Source organism: Bison bison, unplaced genomic scaffold (assembly GCF_000754665.1).
Source record: "Bison bison bison isolate TAMUID 2011002044 unplaced genomic scaffold, Bison_UMD1.0 scf7180017864464, whole genome shotgun sequence".
Classification (NCBI taxonomy): Eukaryota; Metazoa; Chordata; class Mammalia; order Artiodactyla; family Bovidae; genus Bison; species Bison bison.
Genome location: NW_011495025.1, coordinates 29,330 through 51,974, shown reverse-complemented (window position 1 = coordinate 51,974; position 22,645 = coordinate 29,330). Strand labels below are relative to the sequence as shown.

Sequence of the window (22,645 nt, the reverse complement as noted above, 5' to 3'; positions counted from 1 at the left end):
ACTCAATATGCCAGCAAATGTGGAAAACTCAGCAGTGGCCACAGGACTGGAAAAGGTCAGTTTTCATTCCAATCCCAAAGAAAGGCAATGCCAAAGAATGCTCAAACTACCACACAATTGCACTCATCTCACACGCTAGTAAAGTAATGCTCAAAATTCTCCAAGCCAGGCTTCAGCAATATGTGAACCGTGAACTTCCTGATGTTCAAGCTGGTTTTAGAAAAGGCAGAGGAACCAGAGATCAAATTGCCAACATCCGCTGGATCATGGAAAAAGCAAGAGAGTTCCAGAAATACATCTATTTCTGCTTTATTGACTATGCCAAAACCTTTGACTGTGTGGATCACAGTAAACTGTGGAAAATTCTGAAAGAGATGGGGATACTAGAGCACCTGACCTGCCTCTTGAGAAACCTACATGCAGGTCAGGAAGCAACAGTTAGAACTGGACATGGAACAACAGACTGGTTCCAAGAAGAAAAGGAGTACGTCAAGGCTGTATATTGTCACCCTGCTTATTTAACTTATATGCAGAGTACATCATGGGAGAAGGCAATGGCACCCCACTCCAGTACTTTTGCCTAGAAAATCCCGTGGATGGAGGAGCCAGGTGGGCTGCAGTCCATGGGGTCGCTAGAGTCGGACAAGACTGAGCGATTTCACTTTCACGCATTGGAGAAGGAAATGGCAACCCACTCATGTTCTTGCCTGGAGAGTCCCAGGGACAGGGAAGCCTTGTGGGCTGCCATCTCTGGGGTTGCGCAGAGTCGGATACCACTGAAGCAACTTAGCAGCAGCAGCAGAGTACATCATGAGAAACGCTGGGCTAGAAGAAGCAAAAGCTGGCATCAAGATTGCCAGGAGAAATATCAATAACCTCATATATGCAGATGACCCCACCCTTGTGGCAGAAAGTGAAGAGGAACTAAAAAGCCTCTTGATGAAAGTGAAAGTGGAGAGTGAAAAAGTTGGCTTAAAGGTCAACATTCAGAAAACGAAGATCATGGCATCCGGTCCCATCACTTCATGGGAAATAGATGGGGAAACAGTGGAAACAGTGTCAGACTTTACGTTTTGGGGCTCCAAAATCACTGCAGATGGTGACTGCAGCCATGAAATTAAAAGATGCTTACTCCTTGGAAGGAAAGTTATGACCAACCTAGATAGCATATTCAAAAGCAGAGACATTACTTTGCCAACTCTAGTCAAGGCTATGATTTTTCCAGTGGTCATGTATGGATGTGAGAGTTGGACTGTGAAGAAGGCTGAGTGCCGAAGAATTGATGCTTTTGAACTGTGGTGTTGGAGAAGACTCTTGAGAGTCCCTTGCACTGCAAGGAGATCCAACCAGTCCATTCTGAAGGAGATCAGCCCTGGGATTTCTTTGGAAGGAATGATGCTGAAGCTGAAACTCCAGTACTTTGGTCACCTCATGCGAAGAGTTGACTCATTAGAAAAGACTCTGATGCTGGGAGGGATTGGGGGCAGGAGCAGAAGGGGATGACAGAGGATGAGATGGCTGGATGGCATCATCAACTCGATGGACGTGAGTCTGAGTGAACTCCGGGAGTTGGTGATGGACAGGGAAGCCTGGCGTGCTGCGATTCATGGGGTTATGAAGAGTCTGGCAGGACTGAGGACTGAACTGAACTGAATGGAGAATTTCATTTGGGCTTATTCCCTTGAACCTTGGAATCTTCTTTCATATGCTAATGATGTAGGTTCCCATTGCCTTTGATAATGGGAAAATACCATCTTCGGTTCCTAAAACAGGATTTTTAAGTTATTTTTACATGAAAGGACAGGCTGTTTTCCCTTACGTTCCTTTAGCATTTTGTTGATTCCTCTCAGGTGGCACAGATTATGATTCATAACATAGCTATTTATGTACATGGCTATTTAGCTCCTATAATTAGTTTCTTTAGGGCAAGTGGAACTGTAACTTGCCTTTTTTTTTTTTTTCTTTAATATCCATAACCTCCTGGTACAGTGCCTTAAATACAGCAGGCCTGCAACAAAGTCAGAATAGAGTAGTAGCCAGTGTCTTTTATAATTGTTTCTAGTTGTCACATTGTTTCCTGCATTTCTATCGTTTTCTTTTTTGCTTCCTTCCTGTCTCTTTTATGCTGTTGCTTAAAAGTGCTTCTTTGCTTTGGTCAAAAAATGTCATTACATCAGGAATATCTCTTTGGCCATTGGCTATTAGCTATTTTTCCGGTTGTTCTGAAAATAGTCAAACAAATCTAAGCACTTCAGCACTATTATAATTCCAGATTATTGATACTAGAAAGTTGATATTTTATGTAAAGCTCTTACTGTATCCCTTTATTCTTCAAAGTATGACCTGTGAATTTTTGAGTTCCCTTGGACCCAAAAGGGTTAAAACTATTTCATAATAATATTAAGACATTGCCTGCCTTTTTCATTATACTGGTATTTGCACCAATGATGCAAAAGCAGTGATAGGTAAAACTGCTGGTACCCTCGCGTGAATTGAGGCCAAGATTCCAGGCTGTTCTAAATTGTCATTGTATCCTTAAAATTTTTAAATGTCAGTTTCACTTAAGAATGTTCTTGATGAAGCAGTAAAAATAGTTTTTAATAAATCAACCTTTATTAGTAGGCACCATTTTAATATTTTTTGAAACAAAATGTGAACTCCCCTTCGCTGCATGCTGGAGTGCAGTGGTTGTCTGAGGAGAAAGCATTTGAGCAGTTGCTTTGAGTTTGAGCTGAGCTTGTCATTATTTCACAGAGCACCATTTTTATTTAAAAGAATGACTGACAAACCACACTATGTAGACAGGTATTTAACAGACATTTTTTTCAAAAAAATGATCTGATATCAAGGAAAACAACTGACAGTATTTATGCAAATGATAAAATTCTAGTTTCAAAGAAAACTTTTGAATTTTGGAAAACCTATCTACAAATGTGATTTTGACAGTCTCCAGATATTTAGAAACCAGTGGTGAGATTAATGAATGTCATTTTTGTAAAAAAATATGACATGTCAACATTTGGAAGATATGCATTAATCAGTGAGTGAACCAATATTTTCCAAAAGATAGTGCACACAATGCTTTAAAAAGATAATGCGTGGGTTAAGGGGCTATTAAAGTGCAAGATTGACTGGAACGTTTTAATGTAACAGAATGAAAAGTTCGTTCACATCATTTCAGACTCCACATTGCAACAACCTTTAGAAAAACTACCATCTGTCAAATTTGGGTTCATTGTCAAAAAATACCCACAGTAAAGTAAAACTATTTTTTATTTTTAAAAAATATTCCTTCCTTAACTATGTAACTGTGGTGAGGCATGATTTCCTTTGTAAACCAAACAAAAACAATACACTTCAACAGATAATTGCACAAACAGATATGAGAATCTAGCTGTCTTTCTATTAAACCAGGAATCTTCACAGATTTAAAACAGTGCTACTTGTCTCACTGAATTTGAGGGATGGGGGAGGAAGGAATATAGTTTTCTTACTAATTTTTTTTCTTTTTAAGCATTCCTTCCTTCCTCTTGTTTGCTTTGTGGTTGTGCTGGGCCTTCGTTGCTGCGCTCAGGCTGTCTCTAGTTGCTGCATGCCGCCGCTCGTTGCAGTGGCTTCTCTTGTTGTGGCACACAGGCTTAGTGGCCCTGCAGCGTGTGCAATCCACCTGGACCAGGGATTGAACTGATGTCCCCAGCATTGTCAGGAGGATTTTTAACCACTGGACCTCCAGGGAAGTCCTAAATAAATTCTTAAACATTTTCTTAGTTACTATTTTCTGATGAGGTAAATATTATAGGTATAACCAGCATAAGCAAAGACTCTTGTGGAGCCCTCATTTTTTTTAAAAGTGAGAAGTTTAAAAGAGGTCCTTAGTTTGAGAAATGCTTTTGTTTTATAATCTTCCCTCATTCCTCCATATTATCAAACCATTTCCTCTGCTGTTAGTCACTTGCCAATCAGGCTTTGGGGGTGCCACTTGGTTCAGGGTAGTATACATGTTTAATGTGTATATGTGTATATATATATATATTTTTTTTTCCACAACAGTAAAAGATGTTTATCACTTTTCACAACCAATAGCCAGACAAAAAATAAAAGAATTACAGTTGCAAGCCATAATGGAAACATGATTAACCTAACAGTATAAAATAATAATGTACAATTTGAGGGGTTAAGTAGAGTGATGCGATAGGTGGAAGTGCATACATGCACATCTTTTCATTCATTCAGCCAGTCTGTCTTTTGGTTGGTGCATTTAATGCATTTACGTTTAAGGTAATTATCCATATGTATGGCAAATTAAGTCCCTGGGTTAGGAAGATCCCCTGTAGGAGGGCATGGCAACCCACTCCAGTATTCTTGCCTGGAGACTCCCATGGAGAGAGGAGCCTGGTAAGCTTCAGTCAAAAAGGTCAGAAAGAGTTGGACAAGACTGAAGCAACTGAGCGCATGCACACGCACACATACACACGCATACAATCCTATTACCATTTTCTTAATTGTTTTGGGTTTATTTTGTGTAGATTTTTTTCCTTCTCGTGCATACTGCTTAGAGAAATTCCTATAGCATTTGTTGTAAAGCTAGTTTGGTGGTGCTGAATTCTCTTAACTTTTGCTTGTTTGGAAAGCTTTTGATTTTTCCACTGAATCTGAACAAGTGTCCTGCTGGGTAGAGTATTCTTGGTTGTAGTTTCTTCCCTTTCATCGCTTTAAATATGTCGTGCCATTCCCTTCTGGCTTGTAGAGTTGCTGTTGAAATCAGCTAATATAGCCTGATGAGAGTTCCCTTGTATGTTGTCATTTTTCCCCTTGTTGCTTTTAATATTTTATCTTGCTCTTTAATTTTTGTCATTTTGATTACTGTGTGTCTCGGTCTGTTCCTCCTTGGGTTTATCCTGCTTGGGATTCTCTGTGCTTCCTAGACTTGGTTGACTATTTCCTTTACCATCTTAGGGAAGTTTTCAGCTATTATCTTTTCAAATATTTCCTTAGGTCCTTTCTCCCTCTCTTCTCTTTCTGGAAACCCTGGAGAAGGCAATGGCACCCCACTCGAGTACTCTTGACTGGAAAATCCTATGGATGGAGGAGCCTGAAAGGCTTGCAGTCCATGGGGTCGCTGAGGGTCAGACACAACTGAGCGGCTTCACCTTCACTTTTCACTTTCATGCATTGAAGAAGGAAATGGCAACCCACTCCAGCATTCTTGCCTGGAGAATCCCAGGGACGGGGGAGCGTGGTGGGCTGCTGTCTATGGGGTCGTACAGAGTCGGATACGACTGAAGTGACTTAGAAGCAGCAGCAGCAGAGGTCTCTTAGGCTGTCTTCATTCTTTTTCATTCTTTTTTTCTATATTCTGTTCTGCAACAGTGACTTCCACCATTCTGTCTTCCAGGTCACTTACCCATTCTTCTGCCTCAGTTATTTTGCTATTGCTTCCTTCTAGTGTATTGTTCATCTTTATTCTTTAGTTCTTCTGGGTCTTTGGTAAATATTTCTTGCATCTTCTCCATTCTTTTTCTGAGATCCTGGATCATCTTCACTATCATTATTCTGAATTCTTTTTCTGGAAAGTTGGCCTGTCCCCATTTCATTTAGTTGTTTTTCAGGGGGTTTTATCTAGTCCTTTCATCTGGGATATAACCCTCTGCTTTTTCATTCTGGTTAACTTTCTATGATGTGGTTTTTGTTCTAGTGCTGCAGGATTGTGGTTCTTCTTGCTTCTGTTTGCCTTCTGGTGCATGAGGCTGAGGCTTGTGTAAGATTCCTGATGGGAGGGACTGGGCATGGGAAAAACTGGGACTTACTGTGGTGGGCAGTAAAACTTTAATCCCATTATCTGCTGATGTGTGGGGTTGTGCTTCCTCCCTGTTAGTTATTTAGCCTGAGACGACTCAGCCCTGGGGTCTGTGGGCTTTATGGTAGGGTTAATGGCAACCTTCAAGAGGGCTTATCCTAAGGGGAACCTTCCAGGACTGCTACTGCCAGTGCCTTTGTCCCTGCGGCCATCCGTTGCCAACCCATGCTTCCACAGGAGACCTTCCAACAGTAGCAGGTAGGTCTAGTTCAGTCTCCTGTGGAATCACTGCTCCTTGTGCCTGAATCTTGATACTCTCAAGATTTTGTTTGTGCCCTCCAAGAGCGAATTCTGTTACCCCCAGTCCTGTGGAAGTCCTATAATCAAATCCTGCTGGCCTTCAAAGTCAGAATTCCTGGGGATTCCCAGTCCCTTTACCAGATCCCCAGGTTGGGAAGCCTGACATGGGACTCAGAACCTTCACAATAGTGGGAGAACTTCTTTGGTATTATTGTCCTCCAGATTGTGGGTTACTCACCTGGTGAATATGGGATTTGATTTTATTGTGCTTGCGCCCCCTCCTTCTATCTCCTTGCAGCTTCTTTGTCTTTGGTCTGGGGTATCTTTTTTTGGTGGGCTCCAGCATCCTCCTTTTAATAGTTGTTCAACAACCAGTTGCAATCTTGGTGCTCTTGCAGGAGGAGATGAACATGTGTCATTCTACTCTACTCTCTTGAACCAATCTAACGTATATTTTTTGATGGTGAACGTTGCATATCCAGTAAAAGCTCTTAGTAATTCAGTACCTATAAGAGAGTAAAGTGAAAGTCACTTAGTCATGTCTGACTCTTTGCAACCCCTGGAGTATATAGTTAATGGAATTCTCCAGGCCAGAATACTGGAGTGGGTAGCCTTTGCCTTCTCCAAGGGATCTTTCCAACCCAGGTATCAAACCCAGGTCTCCCGCATTGCAGGTGGATTCTTTACCAGCTGAGCCACAAGGGAAACCCATAAGAAAGCCCAGCTTTTTTTCCTACCTTATTAATGAAGCATATTGAATGTGAATTTTAAAATTATGTCCTCACCATCTATTTTGTATTATAATCTGTATATAATAAGTAGGGTTTCCCTGGTAGCTCAGCTGGTAAAGAATCTGCATGCAATCCAGGAGGCCCTGGTTTGATTTCTGGGTTGGGAAGTTCCCCTGGAAAAGGGATAGGCTACCCACTCCAGTATTCTTGGGCTTCCCTGGTGGCTCAGATGGGAAAGAATCTGCCTGCAGTGTGAGAGGCCTGGATTCGATTCCTGGATTGGGAAGATCAGAGGAGAAGATTAAAGAAAAGATGAATATATAATCAGTTCAAGAAACTCTAGTGCTCCTACTACTCACTAATAGAATTTTTACCACCTGCCACCCCCGCTGCCCCCAAACAAACAGTAAGACTAGTTTGAAAAGCTTGTTCTTCACTTTGAATAAGGAAGCTTTTTAAAGAAAAGAGGACAATCCAAATCATTTTGTCATAGCCCTTTTCAAAAAGCTGGACAGTGTTGAACTGTTAAAATTATATGCATTCAGTTCAGTCGCTCATTGTATCCAACTTTTTGTGACCCCATGAGCCGCAGCACACCAGGCCTCCTTGTCCATCACCAAGAGTTTGCTCAAACTCACGTCCATTGAGTCGGTGATGCCATCTAACCACCTAATCCTCTTTTGTCCCCTTCTCCTCCCACCGTCAATCTTTCCCAGCATCAGGATCTTTTCAAATGAGTCAGCTCTTCGTATCAGGTGGCCAAAATACTGAAGTTTCAGCTTCAACATCAGTCCTTCCAATGAACACTCAGGACTGATCTCCTTTAGTATGGACTGGTTGATCTCCTTGCAGCCCAAGGGACTCTCAAGAGTCTTCTCCAACACCACAGTTCAAAAGCATCAATTCTTCGGCCCTCAGCTTTCTTTATAGTACAACTCTCATATCTGTACATGACTACTGGAAAAACCATAGCCTTGACTAGATGGACCTTTGTTGACAAAGTAATGTCTCTGCTTCTTAGTATGCTGTCTAGGTTGATCATAACTTTCCTTCCAGTGAGTAAGTCTTTTAATTTCATGGCTGCAATCACCATCTGCTGTGATTTTGGAGCCCTAAAAAATAAAAGCCACTGTTTCTACTGATTCCCATCTATTTGCCATGAAGTGATGGGACCGGATGCCATTATCTTAGTTTTCTGAATGTTGAGCTTTAAGCATTAAGTTTAGGTTAAATTTATGATGCAATAAAGATCTACATTTTTAGTTTTATTTGTGGTTTGTGATATAGCAGGACCACTGTGTAAAAGCAGAGTCCATAGTACCTTTAATACTTAGTTGATAAGAATTAGACTATCATTTTATTATTTTACATAATTATCAGAATTTGTGTCTTCATACAAATGGCAGTAAACATAGCTGAAAAAAAAATTTTTTTTTCAAAGTGATTTTTCACCCCATACATTCAACATTTATAAAATTGTTCTGTTTGAACAGTTTTGTGATTTGCTTTTCAGTAATGTTGCTAGGGATTTGATTTAGGTCATACCTGAATGGTCTAGTGGTTTTCCCTACTTTCTTCAATTTAAGTCTGAATTTGGCAATAAGGAGTTCATGATCTGAGCCAGTCAGCTCTTGGTCTTGTTTTTGTTGACTGTATAGAGCTTCTCCATCTTTGGCTGCAAAGAATATAATCAGTCTGATTTTGGTGTTGACCATCCGGTGATGTCCATGTGTAGAGTCTTCTCTTGTGTTGTTGGAAGAGGGTGTTTGCTATGACCAGTGCATTTTCTTGGCAAAACTCTATTAGTCTTTGCCCTGCTTCATTCCGTATTCCAAGGCCAAATTTGCCTGTCACTTCAGGTGTTTCTTGACTTCCTACTTTTGTATTCCAGTCCCCTATAATGAAAAGGACATCTTTTGGGGGTGTTAGTATTAAAAGGTCTTGTAGGTCTTCATAGAACCGTTCAACTTCAGCTTTTTCAGCGTTACTGGTTGGGACATAGACTTGGATTACTGTGATATTGAATGGTTTGCTTTGGAAACGAACAGAGATCATTCTGTCGTTTTTGAGATTGCGTCCAAGTACTGCATTTTGGACTCTTTTGTCAACCATGATTGCTACTCCATTTCTTCTGAGGGATTCCTGCCCACGGAAGTAGATATAATGGTCATCTGAGTTAAATACACCCATTCTAGTCCATTTTAGTTTGCTAATTCCTAGAATGTTGATGATCATTCTTGCCATCTCTTGTTTGACCACTTCCAATTTGCCTTGATTCATGGACCTGACATTCCAGGTTCCTATGCAACATTGCTCTTTACAGCATCGGACCTTGCTTCTATCACCAGTCACATCCACAACTGGGTATTGTTTTTGCTTTGGCTCCATCCCTTCATTCTTTCTGGAGTTATTTCTCCACTGATCTCCAGTAGCATATTGGGCACCTAGTGACCTGGGGGGTTCCTCTTTCAGTATCCTATCATTTTGCGTTTTCATACTGTTCATGGGGTTCTCAAGGCAAGAATACTGAAGTGATTTGCCACTCCCTTTTCCAGTGGACCACATTGTGTCAGACCTCTCCACAGTCACATTAAACTGTGGAAAATTCTGAAAGAGATGGGAATACCAGACCACCTGACCTGACTCTTGAGAAACCTATATGCAGGTCAGGAAGCAACAGTTAGAACTGGACATGGAACAACAGACTGGTTCCAAATCATTAAAGGAGTACATCAAGGCTGTATATTATCACCCTGTTTATTTAACTTATATGCAGAGTACATCATGAGAAACGCTGGGCTGGAAGAAACACAAGCTGGAATCAAGATTGCCAGGAGAAATATCAATAACCTCAGATATTCAGATGACACCACCCTTATGGCAGAAAGTGAAGAGGAACTAAAAAGCCTCTTGATGAAAGTGAAAGAGGAGAGTGAAAAAGTTGGCTTAAAGCTCAACATTCAGAAAACGAAGATCATGGCATCTGGTCTCATCACTTCATGGGAACTAGATGGGGAAACAGTGGAAACCATGTCAGACTTTATTTTTTTGGGCTCGAAAATCACTGCACATGGTGACTACAACCATGAAATTAAAAGACCCTTACTCCTTGGAAGAAAAGTTATGATCAACCTAGATAGCGTATTGAAAAGCAGAGACATTACTTTGCCAACACAGGTCCATCTAGTAAAGGCTCTGGGTTTTCCACTGGTCATGTATAGATGTGAGTTGGACTGTGAAGAAAGCTGAGTGCCTTGAAGAATTGATGCTTTTGAACTGTGGTGTTGGAGAAGACTCTTCAGAGTCCCTTGGACTGCAGGGAGATCCAACCAGTCCATTCTGAAGGAGATCAGCCCTGGGATTTCTTTGGAAGGAATGATGCTAAAGCTGAAACTCCAGTACTTTGGCCACCTCATGTGAAGAGTTGACTCATTGGAAAAGACTCTGATGCTGGGAGGGGTTGGGGGCAGGAGGAGAAGGGGACGACAGAGGATGAGATGGCTGGATGGCATCACTGACTCGATGGACGTAAGTCTGAGTGAACTCCGGGAGTTGGTGATGGACAGGGAGGCCTGGTGTGCTGCAATTCATGGGGTCGCAAAGAGTCGGACACGACTGACCAACTGAACTGAATGTTGCTGGGACTTCATTGCAGGAAGAAAAATATTTTTTGTGTCCTCTAAGAGATTGGTTATGTAAGCCTTGGTTAATGTTATTTACAAATATGACTCAGGAGCCTTATGATAGTGATTGGTATCATTTTATGACAGTTAATTGCAGGAAGGTCAAGAATTTTAGCTTACCAGGATTTAGACTCTGGGTTTTGGATTTTAGGTCTGATACTTTCCCTTGTATGACTTTGGACAAGTTGCTTCCTCTGCATCTAGTTTATCTATAAAATGATGATATAATGTCCCCTTGGGGTTATTGTAAGTATTGAAAATGTGTTTCACTTCTGGAATTGATACTGAATAGTGGCTAATGGTAGCTATTGTTTTTTAAATTGGTACTTTTGAATTAAAAATCATGTGATCATTCCTTTTTAAAATGTATCACCAATTGGCCCTCATATCTATGGATTCTCATCTACAGATCAGGTACAATGGAAATATTCAGAAAGAAAAGTTCCAGGAAGTTCTAAATAGCAAAACAAATCTGCCACATACACACTGCAACTATTTGTGTAACTTTCACATGTGTATCTACAACTCTTTACATAGAATTTACACGAATCAGGTATTAAAGGTAATACAGCTGTGTGCATATGTTATATGAAATTACAGGACCATTTTATTTAAGGGACTTGAACGTTCCCCCATTTTGGGAGTGGGCAGTAAAGTCCTGGAACCAGTCTCCCTAAACCTCCCAGATACTGCAGGACAACTGTATTCACTAAACCAAGACACTTTAATATGAATTCCTTAAATCAGGAATTCCTCCTCCTGTATATAAGGGAGAATAATTTTGAACCTCAGCCCTTGGAGAGAGGAGACCACAATAGAATATTTTACTCACCTGCTTTGGATAAACAAATGATGCTGACTTCATTAGTGCTGCTGCTGCCGCTGCTAAGTCGCTTCAGTTGTGTCCGACTCTGTGCGACCCCATGGATGGCAGGCCGCCAGACTCCCCCGTCCCTGGGATTCTGCAGGCACGAACATTGGAGCGGGTTGCCATTGCCTTCTCCAGCCTTTATTAGTGAGGGCTGCCATAACAAAATAACACAGACTGAGTGCCATAAAGAGCAGACTGATTTTCTCCCATGTCTAGAGGCTAGAAGTCTTAAGATCCAGGTGTCGGTGGGGTTGGTGTCTTGTGAAGGCCTTTCTCCTCAGCCTCCTCCCTGTGTGCCCACCCTGCCTTTCCCCCATGCACATGTATCCTTGGTTCCTCTCTCTCATAGGTTACTAACCTAACTGACTCATTTGAAGTTGGTCACTTCTATGAAGGACCTGTCTCCAAATATGTTACATCTTGAGGTCATGGAGGTTGGAACTTTAGCATAGGAATTTTGGAGGGGACATAATTTGGCCTGTAACACCAATATTTGCATAAGAGCTAATGTATGTTGGATATTGACAGTGTGCCAATTTTCCAAATTAAATTTTATGTGCACATTAACCCTGTGATTATTAGCATCTCTTTTTTATAGAGGACACTGAGACTTAGATTAAGTAACTTGGCTGAGAGATGGGATTGAAATTCAAGTCTTTTGGGCTCTAGTGTCCATGTTGTCTTAGGTAAGAACTGAGTACTAGGAAACAAAAGCACAGAGATAAGAGGGTTGAAATATACAAACCGCTGTTTTGCAGTGTCCACTAAGGTCTTGCTAGTAAGTAACCTCTGAAGTGGAAAATCATTTAATGCCAGCCCTGGTTGACTATTAATTTTTTCTTTAAAAATTAGGAGGAGTTTTGGTTTAAGATGGAAACGTGAATGAAGCTAAAGAATTTTGGCATATGATTGTGCTAAGACAGATTTGCACAAACAAAATTTGTCTTATTTTCAGGTTGCTCAAAATGCCTTTCTGCTTTTTGTCTTTTGCAGAAGATTCTAGTGTTCCAGAAACTCCAGAAAATGACAGAAAAGCAAGTATATCGTATTTCAAGAATCAAAGAGGGATTCAATACATTGATTTGTCTTCTGATAGTGAAGATGTTGTTTCCCCAAATTGCTCCAGTACAGTTCAAGAGAAAAAATTCAACAAAGACACGGTGATTATAGTGTAAGCAACTTAATAGGTTCATTATATTTGCATGTATAAACCCCCCCCTTTTTTTTTTTTAGAAAAAGTTAACTTATGTTGAAAATTTTTGATGATTTCCACCCCACTTTTTTCCTTTTCCTGACTGCATCATGGTCATTTTTTCCTAACATAGAGCTGTAAACACATAAGTGTGTGTGTATGTACATGTTTATGTGTATGTGTGTGAGATTGATTGATTCTGGACTGATTTTCTCTATTATTATTTTTTTGACCTCACAAGTTGGCTTGCGGGTTCTTAGTTTCTGAACCAGGGATTGAGCCCAGACACGGCAGTAAAAGCACTGAATCCTAACTAATGGACCACCAGGAAATCCCTCGGTTCTGATTTTCAGAAAAAAAAGTTCAGTTAGAGTAAATATTTAATCTTTTCATTCTCCATAGATAGGGAATTTATTTTAACAAGTACCTTTGATCATTTGTAACTACTTCCTGATTTGTTCTTGAGTCCGATTGACATTTTTGGACATTTTGGGGACACATTCAGTGAGCTAGTACAGAGCTTGTATGATAGATAGAAATGTAGTAAGTAAATAAAAAATGCAATATGCCAAATAATAAATCTGATGGGCAAAGGGAGGGGGGAGAGGGGATACAGGATTTGGGGCCAGGGTTAAGGGCCAAGGGTAAAGTACATGGTTGGAAAAGACTTTATTAAGAAGATGTTGCTTGAGCAGAGATGTGAATGTGCTGGGAGGGGCATTAGGAATATCCTGCTTAGTGACTTTTAGTGGTATTATGCCTGTTTAGGGAAAAGGAGTGGGTCCCATCATCATGGTCCCATCATCAACAGTGACAGACTTTATTTTGGGGGGCTCCAAAATCACTGCATATGGTGACTGCAGCCATGAAATTAAAAGACACTTGCTTCTTGGAAGAAAAGCTATGACCAACCTAGACAGCATATTAAAAAACAGAGACATTGCTTCCCCAACAAAGGTCCATCTATTCAAAGCTATGGTTTTTCCAGTAGTCATGTATGGATGTGAGAATTGGACTATGAAGAAAGCTGAGGGCCAAAGAATTGATGCTTCTCAACTGTGGTGTTGGAGAAGACTCTTGAGAGTCCCTTGGGCTGCAAGGAGATCCAACCAGTCCATCCTAAAGGAGATCAGTCTTGGATGTTCATTGGAAGGACTGATGTGGAAGCTGAAACTCCAGTACTTTGGCTACCTGATGTGAAGAACTGACTCATTTGAAAAGACCCTGATGCTGGGAAAGATTGAGGGTGGGAGGAGAAGGGGATGACAGAAGATGGGATGGTTGGATGACTTCACTGACTCAATGATCATGAGTTTGAGTAGACTCCAGGAGTTGGTGATGGACAGGGAGGCCGGCATGCTGCAGACCATAGGGTTGCAAAGAGTTGGACACAACTGAGCGACTGAACTAAACTGACTGACTAGGGCTAATGCTAGAAAGTGAAGGACCTAAGGTCACAAGGTGAGGAGTAGAATAGGGCAAGGACTTTATCTAGTTAATAAGCCCATAGGCTATTTGGCTTTTATTCTGAATGAGAATAAAAGGAGCTAAAGGAGCATACTGAGCAGAGGAGTAAAATGACCTGATTAATATGTTTAAAAGTCTTTAAGGGTATAGGGAAGTAGTAGTAGAATCATGAATACTTTTGTAATAACTAAGGCAAAAAAAAGGATGGAAGCTTAGACCATTCTCGTACCTACGGATGTGAATGAGAAGTAGTTAGATTCTGGATATACTCTTAAGGTAGAGCAGAGAGGCTTTATTGATGGATTGCAAATGGAATGGCAGAGAAGGGAGTATGGATGACCCTAAGATAATTTGACCTGGGCAACTGGAAGGATGGAGTTAACAGTAACTGGGATAAGGAGTACTCTCTTGAGTGTGATAGAGAACAGCGTTAGAAGGAAAGATTGGCAATTAAGTCTTGGACATGCTGTGTTTGAGAAGACTCTTGGACATCTAAGTGGACGTGTCAGGTAGGCAATTTAGATTTGTAACATTAGGTTCTGGAGAAAGGTCTAGGTTCCACATGTATATTTAGGTGTTGTCAGGATGAAAACTGCAGTGTTAGTTGCTCAGTTATGTCTGACTCTTTGCAACCCAATGAACTATAGCCCGCCAGGCTCCTGTGTCCTTGAAATTCTCCAGGCAAGAATACCAGAGTGAGTTACCATTCCTTTCTCCAGGGGATCTTCCCGACCCAGGGATGGAACCTGGGTCTCCTGCATTGCAGGCCCTTGATATTAAAAGATACACGATTAGATAAAATCACTAAGAGACACTGTAGTATAGCTGGAATACAGACAATGCCTTGATTGAAGGACTTAGGCCAGGGGAACTCTTGATTTTAGGAACGGAGCGACATGAGAAGAAACTGGAGAAGATTCTAAGAAGGAGCAGTCATTGAGGTAAAACTCAAAAAGTTGTGTGATGAGAGGCTAAGTGAGGAAAGTGATGCAAGAGATCAAGACTGTCCTCTGCTAAGATGAGGACTTTCTCTTAAAATGAATTTCCTCTTGTACATAAGCTTAGGTGAACATGCCTTTGTCTTGAATTTTACTCTGAAATAAAAAATAGTGATGATCCTATGTGGTAGATCCTGAGGAAAATTGATACATTAGCACTCCAAATTTTACTTTTTATTTTGAAAAGAATTTAAATTTACAGAAAAGTTACAAGAAAAACCAGTTTCCACAAGCTTTTTAAAAAGATTCATCCTTTGTTAACATTTTTCCACGTTGCTTGTCACCTTCGTATAATAATAGAATTATTGTATTTTTATTTATTTTTTTATGCCTGCACTGGACTTTCTCTAGTTACAGTGAGTGGGGACTACTCCAGTTGTAGTGCTCAGGCTGCGCATTGCATTGATTTCTCTTGTTGCAAAACATGGGCTCTGGGTACTCAGGCTTCAGTGGTTGCAGCTCACAGGCTATAGAGCACAGGCTCAGTAGTTGTGGTGCATGAGCTTAGCTGTCCTACATTACATGGGATCTTCCTGGACCAAGGATCAAACTTGTTTCCCCTTAAAATATAAATTGATGTACTCATTCCTCCACTAAGAATGTCTTGTAATGAAAAAAAATAATTAGCTGAACGAAGCTTTGTGCTTAGTAATGTAGTTGTTTTTCCCTCTGATTTAAGTTCCTTATCTTTTGATGGACAGATTACAAACAGTTTGATTTCAAGGACAGGTGGTTAGTCCATGAATCATATTTTGAGTAGTACTCTATAATAAAATTTTCTCTAGCATCATGCATTGGGTTTAGTTCATCATGTGTCTTTGGTTTAATCTGAAATTATCTCAGCCTTTTTTTTGGTTCTCATGATTTTCGTTACTTGTGAAGGTAATAAACCAGGTTTTTTAGGATGTCTCTCACTTTCTACATGGCTTCCCTGTGGCTCAGACAGGAAAGAATCTGCCTGCAATGCGAGAGACCCAGTTTCGATTCCTGGGTCAGGAAGATACCCTGAAGAAGGGAATGGCACCCCACTCCAATATTCTTGTCATGGACAGAGGAGCCTGGCAGACTACTGTCCATGGGGTTGCAAAGAGTCAAACATGACTGAGTGACTGACATTTTGATTTTTTCAATTTCTACACCCCTAATGCACCCAAGAATTGATGCTTTTGAAGTGGGGTGTTGGAGAAGACTCTTGAGAGTCTGTTGGACTGCAAGAAGATCAAACCAGTCAATCCTAAAGGAAATGAGTCCTGAATATGCATTGGAAAGACTTAAGCTAAAGCTGAAACTCCAGTACTTAGGCCACCTGATGTGAAGAACTGATTCATTGGAAGAGACCCTGATGCTGGGAAAGATCGAAGGCAGGAGGAGAAAGGGATGACACAGGATGAGATGGTTGGATGGCATCACTGACTTGATGAACATCACTTTGAGTAAGCTCCAGGAGTTGTTGATGGACAGGGAAGCCTGGTGTGCTGCAGTCCATGGGGTTACAAAGAGTCAGAAATGACTGAGCAACTAAACTGACTGATACCATAGATTAGTTTATTAATTTTTCAACAATGCATAAGAGAGTTTACCCTTCTCTCCGTAGAGTTTTGTTTGTTCTCTTTTGTTCTCTCCTAATTGATGGGCTTAAGTTGAATTCTCAAGCCTGAAATTAGAATTTGCCATTTCTTCAAGTAGCACCTTTTTAAAGGAATGGCATTTGGCAATCTGGGAGTGAAGTGTGTTCTTTCTTTGCTGTTAGGTGAAACGGGATTGTCATTGCCCTTTCAGCAAGAATGGGCTAGGATATGAGAGAGAATGTTGTGGGGTTTTTGTTATTGTTGCTTTTAAAATCGTAAGTTTGTGATAATATATTTTATTCTGACCTAATACTGTAAGACTCTTCCTTGCTTTTCCTCTGTATTTCCTTCTCTGATAGTGAGAACTCTGCTTCCACCAGTATCATTATATTTGCTAATTTGTTCAGTCACCCAGTATACGTATAATAGTTTCAGAATTGCTGTCATACTGCTTGACTGTAAAGCCCACTAAGAGTTTAAGATTTGTTCATAAGTTTTATGTTGTCTTTAGGTGAAGGTGTATGGTTACAGTACTTAGATTATTTATTGAAAATTTTCTTTGTTATTCACTTCAAGTGTAGTTCAGTATGTTAATTTTTGTTTGTATTCCTTTTAGGGTTTTTTTTCCATTGTCCCTTTTAAAAAAATTTTTTACCTTCAAATATTTAAAATATTGACATGGTTCCAAAAATCAAAACTCTACATAGAATGTGCTTAGAGAATAATTAAAGTAGGAAATGGCAACCCACTCCAATATCCTTGCCTGGAAAATCCCATGGACAGAGGAGCCTGGCAGGCTGCAGTCCGTGGGGTTGCAAAGAGTCGGACATGACTGAGCATCTAAGCACAGAGAAGTAGTAACTTCCTGTCCCTTCTCTACCAGCCTCTTCCTCCTCCCACCTCAGAACTAACCAGTTAGTTTTTTGTCATACTTTGTTTCTCTTTCATGTGTCTTTTTTCTTCTTTGCTACACAGAAGTTAGCACTCTATCTTGTGCTGTCTATGAATAAATAATGTGTATGTATAGATGTATGTGTACATTTATTCTTTGTTTTATTAACTTCAGTTCAGTCTCTCAGTCATGTCCGACTGTGATCCCATGGACTGCAGCACGCCAGGCTTCCCTGTCCACCAACTCCTGGACCTTGCTCAAACTCATGTCCATTGAGTCGGTGATGCCATCCAACCATCTCATCCTCTGTCATACATGATATATATCCTGGAAATCATGTCAGCTCATAAAAATCTTTATTGTTTTTCACAACACTGTTTTCCATAGTTACAATCAGTTACAATCAATGCATGGGCCTTTTTAATTATCAGGGTTTCTTAACCTTGACACTGCTGACACTTTGCGCCAGGTAGTTCTTTGTTCTGAGGGGCTGCTATGTATGTTGTAGAATGTTTAACAGAATCCCTGACCTCTACCAGTTAAATGCCAGTAGCACCTCGCTAGGCAAGACAATCAAAAATGTCTCCAGCCACTGTCACATGTCCTGTAAGGGAAATTGCCTCCCTTTTGAGAACCACAGATAGAGATAATTTTATTTCTTAGATATGGTCTTGCTCCCTGTCTCCTGTACAGTGTTGCTAACCTCTGTCCATAGTTCATCAGTCATTCTGTCTATCTAGTCCCTTAAATCTATTTCTCACTTCCACTGTATAATCATAAGAGATGTGATTTAGGTTATACCTGAATGATCTAGTGGTTGTCCCTAGTTTATTCAATTTAAGTCTAATTTGGCAATAAGAAGTTCATGATCTGAGCCACAGTCAGCTCCCAGTCTTGCTTTTGCTGACTGTATAAAACTTCTCCATCTTTGGCTGCAAAGGGTATAATCAACCTGATTTCAGTGTTGACCATCTGGTGATGTCCATGTGTAGAGTCTTCTCTTGTGTTGTTGGAAGAAGGTGTTTGCTATGACTAGTACATTCTCGGCAAAACTCTGTTAGCCTTTGACCTGCTTCATCCTGTACTCCAAGGCCAGATTTACCTGGTGTTACTCCAGATATTTCTTGACTTCCTACTTTTGCATAATGAAAAGGACATGTTTTTGGGGTGTTAGTTCTAAAAGGTCTCGAAGGTCTTCATAGAACCATTTAACTTTAGCTTCTTCACCATTACTGGTCAGGGCACAGACTTGGATTGCTATGATATTGAATGGTTTGCCTTGGAAATGAACAGAGATCATTCTGTTGTTTTTGAGATTGCATCCAAGTACTGCATTGCAGACTCGTTGACTATGATGGCTACTCCATTTCTTCTAAGGGATTCTTGCCCACAGTAGTAGATATAATGGTCATCTGAGTTATTCACCCAACAGTCCATTTTAGTTCGCTGATTCCTAAAATGTCAGTATTCACTTTTGTCATCTCCTGTTTGACCACTTCCAATTTGCTGTGATTCATGAACCTAACATTCCAGGTTCCTATGCAGTATTGCTCTTTACAGCATCGGACCTTGCTTCCATCACCAGTTACATCCACAACTGGGTGTTCTTTTTGCTTTGGCTCCGTCTCTTCATTCTTTCTGGAGTTATTTCTCCACTGATATCTAGCAGCATGTTGGGCACCTACCAACCTGGGGAGTTCATCTTTTAGTGTCCTATCTTTTTGCCTTTTCGTACTGTTCATGGGGTTCTCAAGGCAAGAATACTGAAGTGGTTTGCCATTCCCTTCTCCTGTGGACCACATTTTATCAGAACTTTCTGCCATGACCCGTCCGTCTTGGGTGGCCCTGCGTGGTATGGCTCATGGTTTCATTGAGTTAGACAAGGCTGTGGTCCATGTGATTAGATTGGTTAGTTTTCTGTGATTATGGTTTTCAGTCTGTCTGCCTTCTTCTGGAGAAGGATAAGAGGCTTATGGAAGCTTCCTGAAAATGGGTCTTTTTCTGATGGGTGGGGCCATGTTCAGTAAATCTTTAATGCAATTTTCTGTTCATGGGTGGACCTATGGGATTTAAGGGACTAGATCTGATAGACATAGTGCCTGATGAACTACAGACGGAGGTTCCTGACTTTGTACAGGAGACTGGGTTCAAGACCATCCCCAAGAAAAACAAATGCAAAAAAGTAAAATGGCTGTCTGAGGAGGCCTGTAAAAGAAGAGAAGTGAAAAACAAAGAGGAAAGGAAAGATATACCCATTTGAATGCAGAATTCCAGAGAACAGTAAGGAGGGATAAGAAAGGCTTCCTTGGTGATCAGTGCAAAGAAATATAGGAACAATAGAATGGGAAAGACTAGAGATCTCTTCAAGAAAATTAGAGATACCAAGGGAACATTTCATGCAAAGATGTGCTCAATGAAGGACAGAAACGGTATGGACCTAACAGAACCAGAAGATATTAAGAAGAGGTGGCAACAATACACAAAAGACATGTACAAAAAAGATCTTCACAGCCCAGATAATGACGATGGTGTGATCACTCATCTAGAGCCAGACGTTCTGGAATGTAAAGTCAAGTGGGCCTTAGGAAGCATCACTATGAACAAAGCTAGTGGCGGTGATGGAATTCCAGTTGAGCTATTTCATATCCTAAAAGGTGATGCTGTGAAAGTGCTGCACTCAATATGTCAGCAAATTTGGAAAACTCAGCAGTGGCTCACTGCTATAGGACTGGAAAAGGTCAGTTTTCATTCCAATCCCAAAGAAAGGCAATGCCAAAGAATGCGCAAACTACCACACAGTTGTACTCATCTCACACGCTAGTAAAGAAATGCTCAAAATTCCAAGCCAGGCTTCAGAAATACATGAACTATGAAATTCCAGACGTTCAGGCTGGTTTTAGAAAATACAGAGGAACCAGAGGTCAAATTGCCAACATCTGCTGGATCATCGAAAATGCAAGAGAGTTCCAAAAAAAATCTATTTCTGCTTTATTGACTATGTCAAACCTTTTGACTGTGTGAATCATAATAAACTAGAAAATTCTGAAAGAGATGGGAATACCAGACCACCTGACCTGCCTCTTGAGAAATCTGTATGCAGGTCAAGAAGCAACAGTTAAAACTGGATATGAAACAATGGACTGGTTCCAAATTGGGAAAGGAGTACGTCAAGGCTGTATATTGTCACCCTGCTTATTTAAATTATATGCAGAGTACATAATGAGAAACGCTAGGCTGGATGAAGCACAAACTGGAATCAAGATTGCCAGGAGAAATATCAATAACCTCAGATATGCAGATAACACCACCCTTATGGCAGAAAGCAAAAAACTAAAGAGCCTCTTGATAAAAGTGAAAGAGGAGAGTGGAAAAGTTGGCTTAAAGCTAACATTCAGAAAACTAAGATCATGGCATCCAGTCCCATCACTTAATGGCAAATAGATGCAGAAACAGTGGCAGACTTTATTTTGGGGGGCTCCAAAATCACTGCAGATGGTGACTGCAGCCATGAAATTAAAAGATGCTTACTCCTTGGGGAAAAAGTTATGACCAACCTAGACAGCATACTAAAAGGCAGACATTACTTTGCCAACAAAGGTCCATCTAGTCAAGGCTGTGGTTTTTCCAGGAGTCATATGTGGATGTAAGAGTTGGGGTATAAAGAATGATGAGTGCCAAAGAATTGATGCTTTTGAATTGTGATAATGAAGAAGACTCTTTGAGATTCTTTTGCAATTAAAGGAGATCCAACCAGTCTGTCCTAAAGGAAATCAGTCGTAAATATTCTTTGGAAGGACTGATGTTCAAGCTGAAACTTCAATACTTTGGCCACCTGATGCAAAGAGCTGACCTATTTGAAAAGAGCCTGATGCTGGGAAAGATTTAAGGTGGGAGGAGAAGGGGAAGACAAAGCATGAGGTGGCTGGATGGCATCACTGATCAATGGACATGTGTTTATGTAAACTCCGGGAGTTGGTGATGGACAGGGATGCCTGGCGTGCTGCGGTTCTTGGGGTCGCAAAAAGTTGGATACAATTGAGAGACTGAACTGAACTGATAGAGATAGTAGAAACTCTGACAATTGGTGGAAGTATCTCAGGAAACATAATAGATAACAAGGAGCTGAAGGTAGAATCCTAGGTAATCAGTCAGTTCAGTCGCTTAGTCGGATCTTTGCGACCCCATGAACTGCAGCATGCCAGGCCTCCCTGTCCATCAGCAACTGCTGGAGTCTACCCAAACCCAAGTCCATTGAGTCGGTGGTGCCATCCCACCATCTCATCCTCTGTCGTCCCTTTCTTCTCATGCCCTCAATCTTTCCCAGCATCAGAGTCTTTGCTAATGAGTCAGCTCTTCCCATCAGGTGGTCAAAGTGTTGGAGTTTCAGCTTCAACCATTAGTCCTTCCAATGAACACCCAGGACTGATCTCCTTTAGGATGGACTGGTTGGATCTCCTTGTAGTCCAAGGGACTTTCAAGAGTCTTCTCCAACACCACAGTTCAAAAGAAACTATTTTTCGGCCCTCAACTTTCTTTATAGTCCAATTCTCACATCTGTACATGACTACTGGAAAAACCATAGCTTTGACTGGACACACCTTTGTTAGCAAAGTGATGTCTCTGCTTTTTAATATGCTGTCTAGGTTGGTCATAACTTTTTTCCCCAAGGAGTAAGCGTCTTAATTTCATGGCTGCAGTCACCATCTGCAGTGATTTTAGAGCCTGAAAAAATAAAGTCAGATGCTATTTCTGCTGTTTCCCCATCTATTTGCCATGAAGTGATGGGACTGGATGTCATGATCTTAGTTTTCTGAATGTTGAGCTTTAGGCCAACTTTCTCATTCTCCTCATTCACTTCATCAAGAGGCTCTTTAGTTCTTCTTCACTTTCTGCCATAAGGGTGGTGTCATCTGCATATCTGAGGTTACTGACATTTCTTCCTAGGCTCTTGAGTCCACCTTGGAATCCTAGATAATACTGGAGTTCAAAAAGGTAAAAAAAAAGGAAGAAAGCCTTCTATACAGATTAAAGACAGGTGACACCACCCTTATGGCAGAAAGTGAAGAGGAACTAAAAAACCTCTTGATGAAAGTGAAAGTGGAGAGTGAAAAAGTTGGCTGAAAGCTCAACATTCAGAAAACGAAGA

The 22,645-nt window shown here is 40.8% G+C and overlaps 1 protein-coding gene across 1 annotated transcript in view; it reads left to right on the top strand.

Annotated features, from left to right (window-relative positions):
* LOC105003156 (SWI/SNF-related matrix-associated actin-dependent regulator of chromatin subfamily A containing DEAD/H box 1-like) overlaps window positions 1-22,645 on the top strand; it is a gene marked incomplete at its 3' end in the record, with an annotated part of 61,901 nt that overhangs the window by 13,322 nt on the left and 25,934 nt on the right. The window contains exon 3 of the mRNA XM_010860140.1: window positions 12,376-12,553. Coding sequence (XP_010858442.1) covers window positions 12,376-12,553 — 178 coding nt within the window. The remainder of the gene's footprint in view (window positions 1-12,375; window positions 12,554-22,645) is intronic.